The sequence below is a fragment of the Lipotes vexillifer genome, unplaced genomic scaffold (assembly GCF_000442215.2).
Source record: "Lipotes vexillifer unplaced genomic scaffold, Lipotes_vexillifer_v1.1 scaffold1011, whole genome shotgun sequence".
Lineage (NCBI taxonomy): Eukaryota > Metazoa > Chordata > Mammalia > Artiodactyla > Lipotidae > Lipotes > Lipotes vexillifer.
The window spans coordinates 4498097-4518542 of NW_006787698.1; the positions used below are offsets into that span (position 1 = coordinate 4498097).

At 47.0% G+C, this 20446-nt stretch overlaps 1 protein-coding gene across 1 annotated transcript in view; it reads right to left on the reverse strand.

Annotated features, from left to right (window-relative positions):
• The window catches only part of DNMT1 (DNA methyltransferase 1), a 42639-nt gene extending 30377 nt beyond the window's left edge, over positions 1–12262 (reverse strand). The window contains 6 exon segments of the mRNA XM_007460652.1: positions 1145–1223; positions 2360–2435; positions 3260–3479; positions 3669–3776; positions 4299–4335; positions 12183–12262. Coding sequence (XP_007460714.1) covers positions 1145–1223; positions 2360–2435; positions 3260–3479; positions 3669–3776; positions 4299–4335; positions 12183–12262 — 600 coding nt within the window.
• Positions 12263–20446: the final 8184 nt, after the last annotated feature.

The window sequence follows — 20446 nt, forward strand, 5'->3', positions numbered from 1 at the left end:
GTTCGTTTCTTTAGAAGCTAGAAGGCTATGTAAGCCCTCCAAAAGGTTAGAGGGCAAAGAACAACTCTAAAACTGGCACAGTTATTTAAAAAAAAAAAAAAAAAAAAGACTTGCCAATATTACAAGAGCCAGCTTGCTTTCACCTGTGACACATTTTCTTAGGAGGCAAGGGATGTGGCCATGTGACTTGGACAAGCTGTTTCCCACTGTCTCAGTGTCCCACCTGTGAGTGGGCAGTCTGACTAAACAGGAGAATGAGTATGTCTTTTACAACAGGACGTCAAGTCCACCTCAGTGATATTGGTAGCCTTGAGTCCAGTGCTTTTCGCTCAGTGCAACTATGCCCCCCAGGGGACATCTGGGAAAGTCTGAAGGTGATTTTGGTTGTCACAACTGGGAGGAGAGAGAGGGAATGTTACAGGCATCTAGGGAGTAGAGGTTGGGACCTTGCTAAACACTCTATGATGCACAGGACTCACCCCCACAGCAAAGGTTTATCTGGCCCCAAAAGTCAATGCCTTCGTTGAGAAACCCTGCCTTAGAGCAAACCACGGATACTCATCTTTAGCAGGTAACGGGGCATTTACTACCCACCTGTAAACCTACAGACTTCCCGACTTACACAGCTAATCCTGTGGCAGGACTGAAATAGATAGCATGTGACCATCTGGTATTATCTAGGTTTGCCCCTCAAGTCACATGGGACAGTGCTAGAGACTGACATTTTCTATATTGGAGGCCTTTGGCAAGCCACCAGTTTTCTAACCTAAAAAGTCTAAGCAGCATTTTTACAATACACATAATAACATGACAATTCTGCTTTTATAGAGAAATTAGATGTGGGAAAGGGGCTTATCTGACATCAGAAGGAAATGCTTTAAACACATCACATCTGCTGGTTTGACTGTCAAATCTTGACAACTGGAGAGGTAGGAAAGTAGACAGGAGGGAACAGACCAAAGTTATGGGCCTGCTGAGTCCTCAGGTCTAACCATAACACACTTCGTACTGCCCTGGGTCCAGGGATATGTTCTAACACCCTCTCAGTCACTTCCGGTCCATAGACAGACCAAGTATAAAGTCACAACTACCAGCAAGTATACCAAAATAAGGCAGAGTTAAGAAGCTTAAACACGAGCCCTACCTGGTCTTTTTCTTCTTCATCGACAGAATCATCTGATTTTGCTTTTTCAGCGTCTTCCTCAGGTTTTCGTTTGGCAGGGCTGTCACACACAGTAAAGCCAACTGTTAGCTCAGCCAGACCCTAGTCCTCCAGTGGGCACGAAACAACTTATATTCCTCCCTACCAAGAGTACCCTCTGTTTGGAAAGATTCAGGGCATGGACACCCTCTTCCCTCCAAGGAGAAGCCCTTTCTGCCAGGACATTAAAAGAAGCTTCGAGCTTAATGTTTCTTTGGATGACAGGTTTAGAATACCACCATTTTGCAAACCTTAAGAAATAATGGATCTAGACTTTGATCAACGGCTGCTAGAATCACCGAAGAGACATTACGTGCCTCTGATGGACAGACAGCCCCATGCTGTCAATGAAGTCTCACAAAATAAAGCTGGAATCTGATCAAGACTCTAGACCTAACTACCAGTTTACAGAAAACTGGAGACAAGGGAACACATTAACCACCAAAACGATGCAGTCAGCCAGACCTAGAAGCTATTAGACAAAAGACCTATTTTCTTTAAATAAATGGCAAGAAACTAAGGAATCTATCACTTGAAAGGCTTAAGGAGCAAATCAACCAAACTCTGTTACACAAGGGGAAGAATGAACACTGCTATGTATTTGTTAGTAAGGAACTGTTACACTTTATAAGGCATGTTTTGTCTTCTTCAAAAGACTGTTTGCTAGATGTTAGCAATTATAGCAAAATATGAATAAAAAACTTGTCAGAGAAAGAGACCTTGTCACCTAGAAATATCATATTTGTGGATAAGATGACATGTCCGATTTGCTTCAAAGTAATCCAACTGGGGGGACATGCGTGTGTATGGAGTTGTAATCCATTTGGAATAATTCACCTGGAGCATATGGGGGTACAGATGAAACAACAGCCAGGAGCTGTTAACTGTTGTTGACACTGGGTGATAGGTACACAGGGGTTCATTTTACTATCCTTGGTAATTTTGTGTATGTACATTTGAAGTTTCCTATGTTAAGAGTAAAAATGGATGAGGTCTTCAGAAATGCTGTTCATGAATGTCTAATTACAGAATATCAAAAGGAAAACCTAAGCAATGTGGAAGTCAGAATTACTAAGTTACATCCTACTAATTCTATACGTGTTTTACCAAAAACAGTTGGCCCCTAAAATGGGGGCTGTCCATTCATTATATACTGACCCCCTTGTGAAATGAGATGTGATGGTGGTCTGCCTGGTAGTTTGCCTTGTAATCCTGGGGCTAGATGAGACTTCAGCTGCTTAAAGAAAAAGAAACAAAAAAGCCACTATGAATAAAGAGTTCACAGCGAAGGTACAGTTCTTCAGCATTACCAAGCTGGTGCAGAGACCAGGTTCTGAGGATTAAGTATCCTTCTCTTCTTATTCTAAGCAACCACCATCTTGATAAAGTCATCAAATTAGCACCTGCCAGTTTGCTGGGCCATTTCAACACAAGCTCTTGTATGAGGGGCCCAACCCTGAGACGGAAAAGGAAACAGAACCTCCGCTTATTTCGTCAAAAGATGAAGTGGCCAAGCACCTGACCTGAGCTCAAGTCCCATGCTCTTATTTTTAAAAATTCCAGAAGAGTTACTCTGACTACAAGCAGGGAAGGAGTCTAAGAATAAATGTTCAGCTTAAACAGGCATGTAACTTAGACATAATAAACATCAGTAGCTCCTGTTATCTCATACCTCATAAATTCAACCACATTTGGGAATCTAATGCTCTATAACTTGGTTGAAGACAAAAATTGCAAGTATATTATCTAAGCTAGTTAGAAGTATACACAAGAGGGAATTCCATGGTGGTCCAGTGGTTAAGACTCGGCACTCTCACTGCTGAGGGCCCGAGTTCGATCCCTGGTTGGAGAACTAAGATCGTACAAGCCGAGCAACACAGCCACCCCCCACCCCCGCCCCCCAAAAAACAAAAAAACCCAAAAAGATACACAAAAAACAAGTACTGCCGGTGGAGGGGCTGTGTGTGGTGGGAACAGACAGACCCTATGGCGCCAAGTCTGTCCTCCCCTTAGGTGGTACCAGACTCCAACGAGGTCAAACGAGTCAAGCACTCTTACATTTTGTTTCTGCATCGGACTTGCTTCTCCTGGGCATGCAAAGTTTGGAAACAGGTTTGGGGGACTTCTTTTTCTCTGCTATTTCCACTCTGTGCTCCTCACCACTTGTCTGGCTCCCGTTTTCTAGACATCCATTCACTTCCCGACTGAAAGCATGAGCTCCGTTCTCCAAGGACAAATCTTTATTTAAAAGGGATTTGACTTTAGCCAGGTAGCCCTCCTACAGCAGGAAAGGATAATTTAAGTAGCAGTGAATGTAAACAAGTGGCAATGAGAGAATAAGGAAACACATGCGCTTCCTTTGTAACTATCAGGTAACAGGGAGAGGTGGGATTATTCTAACTCCCTGGTCACAGACAAGTTACATGGGAGGAAACATTTTCTAGCCACTGGGATGCTGAGGACTTACCTCTGATAATTCTTCTTTATGTAATTTGGTTTCTAAGTCACATAATTGATTCTTTATTTCTGTCTGCAGAAATTCATGCAAGAGATTCAATTTCTCCTTCACGCATTCCTAAGGGAAGGATATAGGTTTAGAAGTCTCTGCACTCCCAAGCTATGAACTAATGGACTAATACACAAATAGTTACACTGCCTGGTCACCTAACAATGACTGAATGGCAGGCAATGTTGAGTCAGCTAAAAAGAAAACTAAATATTCAAAAGACATGTTCATGATGTTTCCACTAAGATCATATCACCCCATCTCCAGAGTAGTGAAAAATGGAAAGATTAGAGGTGAAACAGACACATAATAGTGTACTAGAACAAAACTGATTTTGAAAAACAGTGTGACCAGGACAAGTTATAATCCAGACTTGAGGCTACAGAACCCAGACTGGGAAACTCGATGAGCTACCAAAAGCTAACCAATAATATCCTATTAGTACAGCACATTAGACAAAAACATCCAATGTATCCTCAACTTTAAGGAAAAGAGAGCCAATTCCACTTAAATTTGTTTTTATGAACTACACAGTATCTGTCAAATGGTCACATTTGATCATAAATTTTGTTAAGGTAGAGATTACCTTACCTTTTCTGTTAAACTATCTCTTTCCAAATCTTTGAGCCTGGGGGAAGAAAAAGGGAAGAAACAAACACTTGTTAAGCAACATTGTCTACCTGTAAGAATACCACAGTTTAAAGAACTTTGGAAATAAGTTTAACATGAATGTTAGAAAAAAATACAATGGTTTTTCCCTCCCCCAGTGTCTAGAATGCCCTACTGTAATGCCTACATGTTAAGAAGTTATTTTCGGGCTTCCCTGGTGGCGCAGTGGTTGAGAATCTGCCTGCCAATGCAGGGGACACGGCTTCGAGCCCTGGTCTGAAGATCCCACATACCACGGAGCAACTGGGCCCGTGAGCCACAACTACTGAGCCTGCGTGTCTGGAGCCTGTGCTCCGCAACAAGAGAGGCCGTGACAGTGAGAGGCCCGCGCACCGCTATGAAGAGTGGTCCCCGCTCGCTGCAACTAGAGAAAGCCCTTGCAGAGACACGAAGATCCAACACAGCCAAAAATAAAATTAATTAATTAATTTTTTTAAAAGTTATTTTCAATATGAATGAGGTCCCCCTTTTGGGGGGTGGTTTTCTGATGGTGGTAAGAGATGATATAGGAGCTCTAGAACAACATCATTTCTTTTTTTTTTTTTTAACGTTATTTTAAAGACAGTGGGAAAGGGGAAGCAGGTCACACAGTTGGGGTCCTTCCCAAGTTAAATGACCTATAGGTGGTCTTCCTCCAGTTGGACCTGACAAGATTTCATAGGAGGGCATACAGAGGTTAGAAAGAGTGGACCAGGGTGACAGGATGCTGTGGGAACAGCCAGCTAACATTCCCAAAGGCCAGGATGGGGTGGTGGCAGCATTCTGATGAGGAATATAGGAAAATGGAGGAGTCAAGGCATCTGAGGCAGCAGGGGGTGCCCACACACAAGGAAGACAGATGAAGCTAGAAAAGTTGGCTGGCGCCTCACCCAAGAGCTCATCCTTGTAAATGTTTGCACCTAGTCATTCAGAAGTGCAGAACTGTCATGAAAATCATGGTCTGATTTGATTATTGAAGATTAGTATCTTGCCTCTTTGGGGAGGAAGGGAGCAAAAAGAATAAAGGAACAAAACTAGAAGACACCGAGGAAATGGGGAGGCTGCTGTTCCTAGCCTGGGTGCTGACTGTGGGCAGTTGGGTGAGAACAGGTCTAACCAGCTGGGCAAGCGTCCCTCAGCAGAGGGGCAGCACCCTGGGCGGGGACTGGGCCTCCACCATCTATGGCTCCTCCCCTCCAGCACCCAGGCTAGGTACTCAGTTACCAGCAGCCCAGAGGACAGGAACAGAGCTCTGCCAGGCTGGCCTTCCCAGAGGGCAAGTGTAAGCAGCAAAGCCAGGAATTAAGCGACAGGCTTTGCTGGACTAATGACACACAGTGGCTACTCTGAGTGCACGTGGATCCTGCTTCTAGCTTCAACCACCACTCCCATCTGCGGGTGCCTACTCTACGCCAGGCCCTGTTCCAGGCAACAAGCTGAGTGATGGGATGTAGGCACTACCAGGCAGGGACCTCATGACTTGCTGGATGGTCAGGAAAGGCCTTTCTATAGAAAAGACTTAGCAGGGACTTCCCTGGCAGTCCAGTGGTTAAGACTCCGTGCTTCCAAGGCAGGGGGCGCCGGTTCGATCCCTGGTCAGGGAACGAAGATCCCATATGCCACAAGGTACGGCCAAAAAAAAAAAAACAAAAAAAGAAAGACTTAGCAGCCTCCAGATACAGTGGTAATATACTATATGTCACATATGTTGTGTAACTTGGACTCAAGATTCAGAGTCAAGCTTTCCAGAAGCATGTGAAGCCCCTTCCAGGCAAAAGTCATTCTACCCTCAAAGCAACTCAGGTCCTGGGAGAGCCTTAGATGAGGACAACTGCATAACTCGGTACTCACATGCTGCTGCAGGAGCATCACACCTACCTGTCTTCAGTCATTCTCCTCACAAAACCCTGGCAGGACACAGCTCCTACCTCGACCAGGTTACCTCAGGTGTCAAGGATAACACTTAGACTGAAGCCCATCAAAGGGCCCTTTCCACAATACTGACAACTCCTACATCTGGCCAGGAAACAGATCTGTGGGTCTGAATTCTTTGAAGCTTTCCTATGAAGTGGGATATTTAGCCTGGCAGGGAGAAACAAATCTTCAGAATATCTGAAGTATCTTGCTCTGTGAAGATTGGATTTGACCTGCTTGGCCCCAGAGTGGAAGGCTGTAGCCCAGGGCAGGCACCGAGGAGCCAGAGGTGTGGCAGGAAGAAGGCTAGCCAGTGCGCCGCTCCTGACACCCAGGCTTTCACTGGAGAGTCCATCCCCTTCCCAGTAAAACTGGTGACACTACCTCACATCTGCTTTATGTTCATAGCCAGGAGGATTAGAAGCAGACATGAAGGACCAGGTAGAGGAGTCACAGAGAACAGCAACCACCTTATGAAAGGAAACCGTAGCTCCCTTTCAGTCTAAGATCCCACAATTCATTCCTAGTGGCTTCCCTCAGAGCAGTTCTTTAAAGGAGAAAAAGATATACATAAACCACTGTGCGGACAAATAGAGTTCAAATCTGAGGCTTCTGAAGCAAAAGGGCATAAAAAGCATCAGGAAGGAGGGATCCAGAGACATTGAGAGCTCAGCAGGACCTGGGCAGAGGGAGCTGTCCGAAACAGGAGCAGCACAGCAGGGGCGCTGGCTCAGAGTTCACCCAAGGAACCCACACAAGTCGGGCTGACACAGGGGAAGAAAGGCAAGTCCAGAGAGAGGAGGTGGATGCCAGTCTGAGGGAGGTCAGCAATGTCAGGCTCAAAATCATTGACTTTGCTCCATAGTTAACAAACCATTGGAAGAGTCATGGGGGTGGTAGAACCCAAGGTATCAGTCATCTTTTAGTAGGAAAAAATAAAGTCAATCTGGCAGAAATAAACAATATATTAGACAGGAAGAGATAAGACGTTAAATCACTCTAACATCCTAAACTAGAAATGCTGGTCTGTAATACGGTTTAGCAGCAGGAGCTGAGAACATGCTAGAGAAGTTACAAAGCTCCGTCTACTCTGCCTTTTGTAATTGGCTGCATGGCGGTTGGTATAACCGCCAGAGATAAATGGTACCAGAGATAACAGATAAATGCTACCAGATAAATGCTACCAGAGATAACATTTGTGGTACGAAGGAAAACGGACCACCCCCTGCAAAGATATCCATGCCCTAATTCCCCAGAACCTGTGAATATGTTACCTTACATGGCAAAAGGGACTTTGCAGATGTGATTAAGGTTACAGCCCTTGAGATGGGGAGGGTTTCTTGGATTATCCAGGTGGGCCCAATCGAGTCACTTAAATCCTAGGAGCAGAGAAACTTCCCAGCTACATTTCAAGCGATGTGACTACAGAAGGGTCATAAAGATGTGATGTGAGAAATGGCTTTGCTGGCTTTAAAGATGGAGGAAGAGGGCCACAAGCCAACAGATGTCATCACCTCTAGTAGCTGGGAATGGCTCTCACCTTACAGCCAGCAAGAGAAGAGGGACCTCAGTCTTATAACCACAAGGGACCGAATTCTGCCAACAACCTGAAAGAGTAAGAAACAGGTCCTCCCCTAGAGCCTCCAGAAAGGAATGTAGCCTGCTGACACTTTAATTTTAATCCCGTGAGACCCACACATTTCTGACCTACAGAATCAGAAGACAGCAAATTTGTTTTATTTAAGCTACTAAGACTGAAGTAGTTTGTGACAGCAGCAATTAAAAACTAATACAGTACCAGAAATTCTGAACTTTTCAGTGGGAGAAAGTAAGCAGACCATGAATTTGAGGAGTGACATTTCAGTGAATAGCTATCTAGATGGCTATTCGGCAGCTAGAAATTAGAACGGGCTCTCCAAAGAGGTCTCTCCAGCTGTACCCCCAACTGCTGAAAGCAGAAATCTAAGACTGGAAGAAAATAAGGGTCCAAGAATTGAAAAGGAATATGGCAGAAATCAGGGAAGAGGTCCCCTGGTGGCAAACAGCATCACAAAAGCCAAGGATACAAAGAATTAAGGATAGAAAACCACCTTAACTGAAGAATAGACTGGACACCCAGCACAAAAGCTAAGCTAAGGTGGCAGCAAAAAGAGCAAGACCAGGGACTTCCCTGGTGGCGCAGTGGTTAAGAATCCGCCTGCCAATGCAAGGGACAGGGTTTGAGCCCTGGTCCGGGAAGATCTCACATGCCACAGAACAACTAAGCCCATGCGCCACAACTGCTGAGCCTGCACTCTAGAGCCTGTGAGCCACAACTACTGAAGCCCGCGTGCCACAACTACTGAAGCCCGCATGCCACAACTACTGAAGCCTGCGTGCCACAACTACTGAAGCCCACGCACCTAGAGCCCGTGCTCCATACCACTGCAATGAGAAGTCTGCACACTGCCACAAAGAGTAGCCCCCGCTCGCCACAACTAGAAAAAACCCTAACGCAGCAACGAAGATCCAACGCAGCCAAAAATAAATAAAATTAAAAAGAGCAAGTCCAGACGATAATACAGGAAACCAGGCAAACAGGAAGGTTGGAATGATAAGCAGACATACACTGCTATATTAGTATCTGCCTTAGGATCAGGTCTGCATGTTGGTACTTTAAGTTATGCACCGCCCCCCACCCCAATAATAGAAGTGAAACATACAGCTGCCACGTGATAAGCAGTGAAGGAGGTTTCTGCGCAGGTGCTGTTCTACCACGTTTACACCTATCAGCTCAGCCTTCACAATGCCCCAGTGGAGCAGGCACCTCCATCCCATTTTACAGATAAAGCACCAGGAGGTTAGACGACTTGGTCATACAGCTGGCAAGTGGTGGGGTGGGATCTGAACTCCAGTAGTCTGCACCTCTAGAATCCTAGTGCAGAGGAGAACTAGAAAAGGTAACTCAGTTTTGCCCTCCATACCTAGGCAGGAGCCATGGAACTAGTTCAGAACTTCATGACCCAACCTAATCTAATCAGAGTGGCTAGCAGATAAGAAAGCTGTCATAATTACAAAGGCTAAATGAGTTGTGCAAGGAGGTTGCTAGAATCAACATGTAAATCCAGGCCTCGGTGAAGGGGAAAGTCTGGCATGTAAGCATTCGAGTCTAGTGGACACTGAGCTGCTAGTACAATGAATGAGGCAAACATGCTCAGACAACAAGTCATCAACTCCCAAGCTGCAAAGGCAGCATGCAGGATGCGCTGACAGAATTCAACACCTCATCACAGGGAAGGGGGCCTGTCTTTCTGAGCAGTCTTACGGATGAACAGACAATACCCAGCATGGTGAAGGGGTAGGTGGAACCCAGCCTCACACTGGTTGCTCTGCCTGGTCCCAGTCCCTGAGAACCTAAAAGGCAGCCTGTGTGGTTTGTGAGGAAAAGAGCACAAGATGAGTCAGGCAAGTGGACGGGGATCCCGGACTTGAGGCCAAGTGCATTAGGCAGTGTAAGGGGCAGGAAAACCTCTGTCTCCAACTTATATCGAAAGAGGATCACAGTTTCCACTTATAGAAAGCAGACCTGAGTGGCAACAGAAAGACGAGTAGGAAGACTACTGCTTTTTCTATACAAAAGATGGTGGCTTGGACAGAGTAAGAAAATTCAAGGGGAAAAATGTGGCTTGTCCTGAAAGGCATTATTTTTAGAAGACTTAGGACATAAAATACTTCAAAAAAAAGTTAAACTTAAAAACCCAAATGTTAAGAATACTTTCTAGTATCGTTACATAGCTAATGTAACCGTATGAGTTTTAAAAGAAGCTGCCATATAAACACAAGTTAGCATAAGTGACAGAAATGCCTGAGTGAGGTCTAGGCCTAAATTTTGTTCCTAGAGCATTCTACTGAACTTAGTGGTATAATCCATAATATGAGGTCCCTAATTTTCATGAATCAAAAAGTTATACCTCCGTTTACAAGGAGGTATAAGGGAGTATTTTAAAAGGAGTATTGAATGCCATGTTTATGTGTGTATTTTATAGGCTGAAATTCAAACTTTAAGAAAAGCTGTTGAGAGGGTCACATAAGCTGACAATGTCAATGGTCCGAGGCAGAAACCCAAGACTCTATAGCCACAGTAAGCAATTCTCGTTCAAAGTAATATGGAACCTAGGGTGAATGGCGGATTGTAACACTCACCTAAGAACATTCAAATTCAGCCAAACAAAACACTTGCTCTGGCCCAATAAAAGCCCTAGCTGAAGGGAAAGGTTTTGGCAAGAAGCAAACTTCCGCAGGAATCTTTGCTTCCTTGCTGTTAACTCCTGTGGCAACCACTCTTGAGAACACTTGAGGATTAAATGAGACAATGTAAAGTGTTTTATACAATTAGCAGAACGGAAAAAAAGCAAGCTAGATTAGTCAATAATGCTAACACGGGGGGGGGGGGGGGCTTTATGTGCCAGGCATATTCTCATTTAATCCGATAGCAGTTTAAAGCCCATGTTAACTGTCCTAGTCCACAGATGTAACTTGTTTATGAAACTTGCCCAAGGTTAGATGAGCCAGTGGAGGTGGCATTCCCACCATCAGGTTAAAGAAGGCTGGGCCCAAACACCTCTGTCCTGGGTCTAAAGTGAAGCCAGATACTTCCATAACACCATTTCCATTTTTAAGTTATGTTTCCATTTTTAAGTTATAGGGATTCTTCAGCAAGGCAGAGCACCCTCTAACTGTGGTTAAGAAGTGGTCTGACGCCGGGGAGGGAGACCCAAATGCCTGCAACACCTACTCTCCACGCCCAAAAGCCCAAATCAGAACTGGACTGGCACAACTTTAGGAAACAAGCACAAGGAAATAGGGAAGTGGCAAGATCAGGTTCACAAATCTGGCTGGAAGTGTTCAGGGCTGGTCGAGGCTCCCGTGACTAGTGCTCCAAGTGAGGTTTGCAAGTTTCCAGGAGTGAAACTGATGCCCTTCAGGAACAAGAAGCCTGGGCCCAACGGTCTTGCAGCCGATCCCTGTGCACAGACTGGCTAAGTCCCTGATGTTAGCTGCTGCCCCCTCACTCCCCCTACACACACACACACCACACACACACACACACACACACACACACACACACACACACACACACACACACACACACACACACACACCAGCAACAGAAACTGCAGCCAGTTCTCCCTAGCAAGGCTTCCTTGATGCCCACGGCTCACAGGCACCGATTTACTAGAAAAAACCACTCAGCTTTCAAGGCGTCCGAGCCCTAGCCCTCACGGTATGTGAAGAGTTCCTTGCAGAATGCGCCTACCCTAGCCGTATGAGTTAGTTGATGGAGGGAGCCCCCAGAGGAAGACGGGGCTCGCAAACCTGAGCCGGCCGCGCCCGTCCCCCGACCGGCGACATCTGTCTCTGGAGGCTGCCATCGGGATGCGTGGCGTGGGGGCACCGAGGGGACCCCCAAAATACCCCCGGGGACCAGGCCGGCCCGACCCCTTCGAGAGGACCGGGCACCGGAAGTGGAGGCCTTAGTGCCCGGGCCGAGGGGTATTCTGAGGCCGCGGGCTGCCCACTTCCTGCGCGACCAGGCAGGCGGCAGGGGCTGGGCCTGAGGCTGCTCCAGGAAGGGGATCCCCAAGGCGAACCCAAGGCTTGCTCTACTTTGAGGTCAGAAGAGACCCCCAAGTTTCCAGTCACCAGGGAGCTGTGAGAGGGCCTCAGCCCATTTTGGCGCCAAACGGCCAGGGGCGCGCGCGACCGGAAGTGCCACCCTGCCCGCGCCAACTGCCGCCGCGCGCCGCGCCATCCCACGCATGCGCGCCCGCCTGTCAGCGGCGGCCACGGGCTACCCGGAGGGGAAACGACCCCCACCCCCACCCCCAACGCCGTGCAACCCACCCCAGGTTCGCAGTCCCCCGCAGCACCTACCGCCTGCGGACATCGTCGGGCAGTGAGAAGGCCCGGGAGGCCAGCGCGGGCACCCGGGCTGGGGCGGTACGGGCAGGCATCCTGGAAGGTGCAGCAGAGGCGGCGGCAGAGCAGGCAGCCCTGGCTTTTCGCGCGGAAACCGATGGGGAGGGGCGGCGAGCGGAGGCAGCGCGTACCATCCCGGCCCGGGCGTGGGGGAAAGCGGGCCGTACCACACGGAGGGAGGCCGTACCATGTGTGGGTAGACGCAGTGAGGCTGGCCGTGCGTAGGGGCCGCGCATGCGCGGGACGGGAGCGCACCCCCGCGTGGAGCAGTGGGCTTGTCCAAGCTCCTCCGTTTGCTGGGAGCTTTGCCTGAGACATTCATTCATTCGTTCTTTCCCCGCCTGCTAGGGAAAAAATGAGGAACATCCTCAGGGTGTTCCAGGGTGTGGGCACTAGACTTCAAGTCCTCAGTCCCGATCCCACCTACACCTATTTGCTTGCTATGACGACCTCGGGCAGGTCATTTGGACCCAGCTTTAGTTTCCTCATCTGTGAAAAGGGGCTAATAGCACTTACTCCAGAAAATGTTGAGGATGCACAAAATACACAGGTAGCACCAAATATCTCACTGGTAGGGAGACCTGGGCCACTTGCACAGTCTATGTGCTTTAAAAAACACCAGAATTTGAGCAAGGATAATCTCTTCAACACATGGTGCTGAGAAAACCGGCTATCTATATGCAAAAGAATGAAATTGGACCCTTACCTTACACCGTATATACAAGTTAACTCAAAATGGATTCAAGACCTACTCCTAGAAGAAAATGTTGGGGGGGGCGGGGGAGGGGAAGCTTCGCGACATTGGACTTGGCAATGATTTGAATATGACACCAAAAGCACAGGTCACAGAAGCTAGAATAGACAAATGGGACTACATTAAAATAATCCTAACCCCAACTCATGCACAGCAAAGGAATCAAAGTGAAAAGGCAACCAATAGAATGGGAGAAAAATGTTTGCAAATCGTATATCTGATAAGGACGTAATATCCAGAATGTATAAAGAATTCCTACAATGCAGACAACTCAATTAAAAAACAGGCAGGGGGTTTGAATAGACAGTTCCATAAAGTAGGTACAGATGGACAACAAGCATATGAAAAGAAGTTCAACATGACCAATCGGGGAAATGCAAATCAAAACCACAATGAGGGGACTTCCCTGGTAGCACAGTGGTTGAGAATCCGCCTGCCAATGCAGGGGATACGGGTTCGATCCCTGGTCCGGGAAGATCCCACATGCCGCGGAGCAACTAAGCCTGTGCACCACAACTTCTGAGGCTGCACTCTAGAGCTTGTGCTCCACAACAAGAAAAACTACCACAATGATAAGCCCGTGCTCCACAACTACTGAGCCCACGTGCCACAACTACTGAACCCCACGTGCCTAGAGCCCGTGCTCTGCAACAAGAGAAGCCACCGCAATGAAAAGCCTGAACACTGCAACGAAGAGTAGCCCCCTCTCGCTGCAACTAGAGAAAGCCCGCGTGCAGCAACAAAAACCCAATGCAGCCAAAAATAAATTAATTAATTAAAAAAAATTTTAATGCCCTTTTCTTTCCCACTAGAACTTTCCAGAACTTCTCATTACCCTTGAAATAAAATGTAAGCATTTAACTCCATTTACAGGGTCCTGCCTGGATGCAGCTCATTTCCCCCTCATTGAGCTCCAGCTTCGTTGACCCACTTTCAGTCTTTCAAGCTCTTAAGTGCCGCAGGGCTTTGCCTTTGCTGTCAATTCTGCCCAGGCCACTTTTCTGGGAGATTCACAGCTCAAAGATTGCTACTACCCAGAGGCTTCCCCCTGCCCACCTGGAAGCAACCCCTCACCTCCAGTCTCTCCTCTTATCCTGTTGCTTCATAGCATTTACCACTGTCACAGACTCATTTCTGTCTGTTGTAGCCTTTCTGTTCCACTAGAGCAGAGCAGAGGTCAGCAGTTTTTCTATAAAGGATCAGATAGTAAATATTTTAGGTTTTGTGGGCCACATGTTCGGTTTTAACTACTCAGTGCTGCCCTTGTAGCATAAAAACAGCCACAAATGAATAGGTATGGCTGTATTCCAATAAGACTTTATTTATAAAAACTTGACAGGCCAAGGAATTCCCTGGTTGTCCAGTAATTAGGGCTCGGTGCTTTCACTGCCGTGGGCCCAGCTTCAATCCCTGGTGGGGGAACTAAGATCCTGCGAACTGTGTGGCACAGACAAAAAAAAAAAAAACTTGGATGGCTAGATTTAGACCATGGGCCTTAGTGTGCCGACCCCTGCAAAGACTGAGCTCCAGAGGGCAAGGACTTGGTGGTCTGCCTCGTTCACAGCTGACCTCCAAGGGCTCACTCAGTAGGAATCCAAATATCGGTTAAATAAATATATAGGACATGGGAGATTGCACCTGGGAGGTGCCTGATGCAAATGTTGGTAGGTATAGAGCTGTTTTCTGCTCCACAACAAAGTGATTTCCAGTTCACAAACAGGGAGACTGAAGCCCAGATCAGATCAGTTGCAAACCCAGGTTCTGTCTTTTTATTTTATCTTTTTATTTATTTATTTTTTTTGTGGTACGTGGGCCTCTCACTGTTGTGACTCTCCCGTTGTGGAGCACAGGCTCCGGACGTGCAGGCTCAGCGGCCATGGCTCACGGGCCCAACTGCTCCGCGGCATGTGGGATCTTCCCGGACCGGGGCACAAACCCACGTCCCCTGCATTGGCAGGCGGACTCTCAACCACTGCGCCACCAGGGAAGCCCCAGTTTCTGTCTTTAATCCCTGAATCACCTGCCTCACTCGACTCACCTGACCAGTAAAATATCAGTCAAGGTCATGAGGAAGGGTTATTGATGGCTTCCAGGAGGCTCCAGAGTGACTGGCTGGACCACCAGAGACTCCTTCCCCACCTAGAAATGGGCTCATCTCTTGAGAGAAGTAACTGGAACTTCCAGAAAGTTAGATTCAGCTCCTGTGGGCATTCACTCTGACCCCACCTCTCGGTAGTGTTCACAAACCCCTCAGAAGATCTGCCCCAGCTCCCTGCTTCCCAGGCCACGTTCCTGCCTCTAGCTAGAGCGCCATACTCAAGAGGCCAGGAGAGACCAGGGATCAGCACAACCAAGGTCCAGGCAGCCCAGAGCACAGGGCTGGTGGAGGGATGGTCACGTGTCCTGAGCCACAGTCAGTCAGAAGGCCGAAGCTGAGTCACGCCACATGCTGGGGAATTAGTCTGAGCTCTCGGTGCCAGCCCAGCAGAGGCCCCGGGCGGTGACAGCGGCACTCAAGGGTTCAACAGGAACACTTTGCCACTCTCACTCCAGGCAGGCGGCCAGGCAGGAAGACCACAAGGGCAGGCCTCGCAAGCTCTCTCTCCAGGCTCAAGTGACTGGAAATCGGATCTGGGGAAACCAACTCGGGCATGCTGGGCAAACCCGCCTGCTCCTTTGCAGGGCCCTCGAGCGGGCGAAGGGCTTTCTGTTTGGGATCAAAGAAGGCTTACTGCCAAGCCTGGAGGGGTTTTCCTTCAAACAGCCCTTGAGTCCATTAGCTGATCTGCCCCTCCAGGGCTACCACCCCAGCTCAGGTCATCCTCCCCTCTCTCCCGGATGCCTGCCCGGCCTCCTTCCTGGGCTGCCACTCAGCCCTCTCACCACCTATTCTCTGCAAGGAACTGGGAAGGATCTTCTTAGAATCTAGATCTGATCATATCACCTCCTCCCTGCCCCACTGAAGGTACCTGAATGGCTTCTCAGTGCTCTTAGGGTAAAGCCAACCCCTACCCCTACAGCCAACCCCTAGCTCTGCCCACATCAGCTTTTGCCACTCATCCCTTGACTCACCCCAGCTGAGCTACATCCTGGACACTCCCTACCCCTTCCTGCCTCAGGGCTGTGGAAGCCAGCCTACTAGAGGGCCTCCAACATTCCTTGCCTCAGTATTCATGCCTTTGTGGAGTCCTCTCCAACAGTGAATCAGGGCCAGTCTCTGTGGCCAAGGAAATATGGTGGAAGTGAAGGTGCAGGATTTCTGAGGCTAGGCCATAAAAGCCATCGCAGCACCACCTTGTTCTCATGGGGGAAGCCAGCCACCATGTTGTGAGGATGCTCAAGGAGCCCCATGGGGATGCCCATGGGAAGATGAACCATTTTGTCAGCCATGTGAGTGAGCTGCTTTGGAACTGGTTCCTCCAGCCCCAGTCAAGCCTTCAGATGACTGCAGCCCCAGCCTATATCTGACTGTAACCTCATGAGACCCCTCAAGCTGGAACTGCTCACTCTGCTGCTCCCCATTTCCCAACCTATAGACACCACTGAATAATAATGTTGGGTTGGCCAAAAAGTTCGTTTGGGATTTTCCATAGCATCTTGCAGAATACATGGGTGGTAGTGTTCTAAGCCACTAGACTGTGGGGCTTTTTGTTATTCAGCCATAAATAATTATTGCAAGGTTTTAGCACTTGCTGTTCCTTTAAACTGGAAAGCCCTGCTGCTCCATATGTCTACTTGGAGAATTACTAGTCATTCTTTCTATTTTAGCTCAACCATCACCTCCTTCAAGGAGCTTTTTCTGACCTCCCTCAACACTATCAGGGTGTCTCGATAGGCTCTTAAAACCACAGATCTTTCTTTTAGAGCCTTTGCCTCAGCTGGTGATCACACATTTTGGGGTGATAACTTTATGCCAGCACCTAGCAAAGTACCTACGATGTAGCTGGCACACAGCAAAGACTCATGTAGCCCTGCATGAGTGAGCGTGTGATGCCTCTTCCCCCATCTTAAATGCTCAGTCTGCAAACATCCATCAAAACAACAAATGCATACACCCTTTTATTCAGCTATTCTACTTCCGGGAATTGCTCCTAAGATGTACTCACAAACACGTGCAGTGGTTAGGACTGCACGTGGTGGTCCAGTGGTTAGGGCTCGGCCCTTTCACTGCCAGGGCCTGGGGTTTAATCCCTGGTCGGGAGACTAAGATCCCACAAGCCAGGTGGTGTGGCCAAAACAAAAAAAAAGAGAGAGAGAGAGAGAAGTGGACACAGGCATCCACTGAGCCTTGTCTGTAGCAAAATACTGGGAAGAACCTAGTTCCCCATCAGTGGGGATTAGATAAAGGAATTGTTTACCATTCATACGGTGACAGACTCCACAACAACAAAAAATAAAAGGATATTTTTCTATATAATATCCTAGAGGTTGTTTCCTATCTATAAGTGGGTGTAAAAAAAGACGTAGGACGGAATGCATAGTGTGCTACTGTTTATGTAAAAAAGGGAGGGATGGAAGGAATTATGTATATTTACTTATTTACACATAAAATCTTGGGAAAGAAACAAGAAATGGATAAATTCCTGGAGATAAGGAATGTTAATTAGCAGGGTTAAATCTATTGGCAAAGGAATTTTTCTGAATCTTTTTGCCCTTTTGGAATACTGCACCATGTGGCTATATTATTTATGTCAAACAAAAACAACTGGCAAAGCATTGGTGAATGGATGGTCTTTTTGGTAAATGGTGCTGGACCCACTGGATGGTCCTATGGAAGAAAGTGAACTCTGATCCCTACCTCACACCACATACAAAACTCAATTCCAGATCTTGCAGATCTAAATGGGAAAGCAAAGTCAAGAAAGCTTTTCAAATAAGACATAGAACTTCTTTGTGACTTTGGAGTAGGTGAGTGTCTCTTCAACAGGACACAAAGCACTTTAATCATAAAGGAAAATATGCCAGGCTGTATTAAAATGAATTTGTTCGTCAAAAGAGACCACTGAAAGACAAGCCACAGACATATGTCTACCAACCAAGGACTTGTATCTACAATACACGGAGAGTTCAATAAGAAAAAGACAGGCAATCTCTTTTATATTAAGTAGACAAAAGAGTTGAACAGGCACTTCATAAAAGAGGATATCCAAATGGCCAAGACTCAAACGGGAAGCTACTCAATTTCATCAGTCATCAGGGAAATGCAAAATGAAACCTCAGTGTGATTAACAGCTCCCACATACACCCATCCATGCCAGGATGACTAAAATGAAAAGAGAAATGCTCACAAGTTTTAGCAAGACCAGAACTCTCCTGTGTTGCTGGAAGAGCCCCAAATGGTACAGCCACTTTGGAAAATGATTTGGCAATATCTACTAAGCCTAAATGTATTTCTGCCCTCTGACCCAGTAATTCCACTCCTGGAATGAGTGCTTTGGTCCAGGGTACTTCTGTCACCCACTTCAAGCTTGGGCCTTGTTCCTTTCTTCCTTCTAAGACACATAGGTCCCACCTTGCCCCTCAGCTCACCCCAGCCATCTTCAACTGGCCTGGGTCCCATGGCCACTGCCCATTTGCAGCCACCAGTCCCTAGAGAAAAACAGTGGTCAGCCCTCCAGGCATCACTCACCTCCTGGCACACGAAGTGAAAACACACCATGTCCACCCCTGAGCTGCAAAGAAAATCGTCCTCACCACACTGAGCAGGGATGAGAATGGGGCCTACCCTAGCCATTGAATCGAAGAACTTCACATGAAACCCTCCTTCCCAGAAATGACTGCTAATTAGCCAAAACTGCCTCTCCAAAAGCAACCACCAAGTTATTACAACTACCTGGCAAAGAGAGACTCTGGTCAGGGCATCTCCACTCTCCCAGGTGAACCAGCTGTCCAGCTGGAAGGACCCGGAAGGGCAGGCACCACTGCCTGGACACCACTTTAGGATACTTGGAGCCAAATTAGCCTTTGTCATAGGAGACTGTCTTGTGCATTGCAGGATAATTAGTGACATCCCTGACCTCTACCCACTAGATGCCAGTAGCAACCCTACCCCCAGGCAGGACAATCAAAAATGTCTCCAGACATTGCCAAAGGTCCCCTGGGTGCGTGGAATCACCCTGGTTGAGAAGGCTGATTTAGACCTATGGAAGTGACAAAGCAGTGGTCTCGTCCCAGCCATATTTCCTCTGGGCAATATCTTACAGCCTAAAACCAGCCCCAAATCAGGATTTTGAAAACTGTAAGTCAAGGATGGTTCACATCAGGAGGGGTACAGTATAAAATGCAGAGTCCTGGGCCCTGGAGTCAGATTCTCCAGGCCCTGGTAGGGCCCAGGTAGCTGTATTTTTTTTCACACCCTCCCCACTTGGGAAGTTTAAGAAGCATTTCCCCCCAGCTTTATTAAGGTGTAATTGACAAATAAAAATTGCATATATTTAAGGTGTACAATGTGATGATTTGACTTATGTGACTTATGTGACTTATGTGACATTGTGAAATGATTGCTACAATCAAGCTAATTAACACATCCATCACCTCAGTTAGTTACCATTTTTTGTGTGTAGTGAAAACATTACTGTCTTAGCAAATTTCAAAAATACAATACAATTTTATTAACTATAATCACTATGCTGTACTTTAGATTCTCAAAACTTATTCATCTTATAATTGAAAGTTTGAATCTTTTGAGCAACATTTCCTCCTTTCCCTCATCCCCCAGCCCCAGGGAACCACTGTCCTACTTTGTGCTTCTGTGAGTTTGATTTTTTTTAGATTTTACATGTAAATGAAATCATACAGTATTTGTCTTTCTGTTTCTGGCTTACTTCAATTAGCATGATGTCCTCCAGGCTCATCCATATTGTTGCAAGTGGCAGGATTTCCTTTTTTATGGCCGAATAATATTCCCTGTGTGTATATGTGTATGTGTGTATCATGTTTTCTTTATTCATTCATCCATTGACAAACACTTAGGTTTCCATATCTTGCCTACTGTGAGTAATGATGCAATAAACATGGGAGTGCAGATATTCTTTAGGATACTGATTTCATTTCCTTTGGATATACACCCAGAAGTGGGATTGATGGATCATATGATAGTTTTATTTTTAATCCTTTGAGGAACCTCCATACTGTTTTCCATAATGGAAACTTCCTAACATTGTATTATATATTTACTTTCATGGCCTGTCTCCCCCACTAGAATGTAAGATCTCTGAGGGTAGGAATAAAATAGAGTGTTCAATAAGTATTTTGAGAGGTTGGAATTACTTTTTAATAAGCTTATTGAAGTAAAATTTATATACCACAAAATTTTGAATGTAGAGGGCTTCCCTGGTGGCGCAGTGGTTGAGAGTCCGCCTGCCGATGCAGGGGACACGGGTTCGTGCCCCGGTCCGGGAAGATCCCACAGGCCGCGGAGCGGCTAGGCCCGTGAGCCATGGCCACTGAGCCTGCGCGTCTGGAG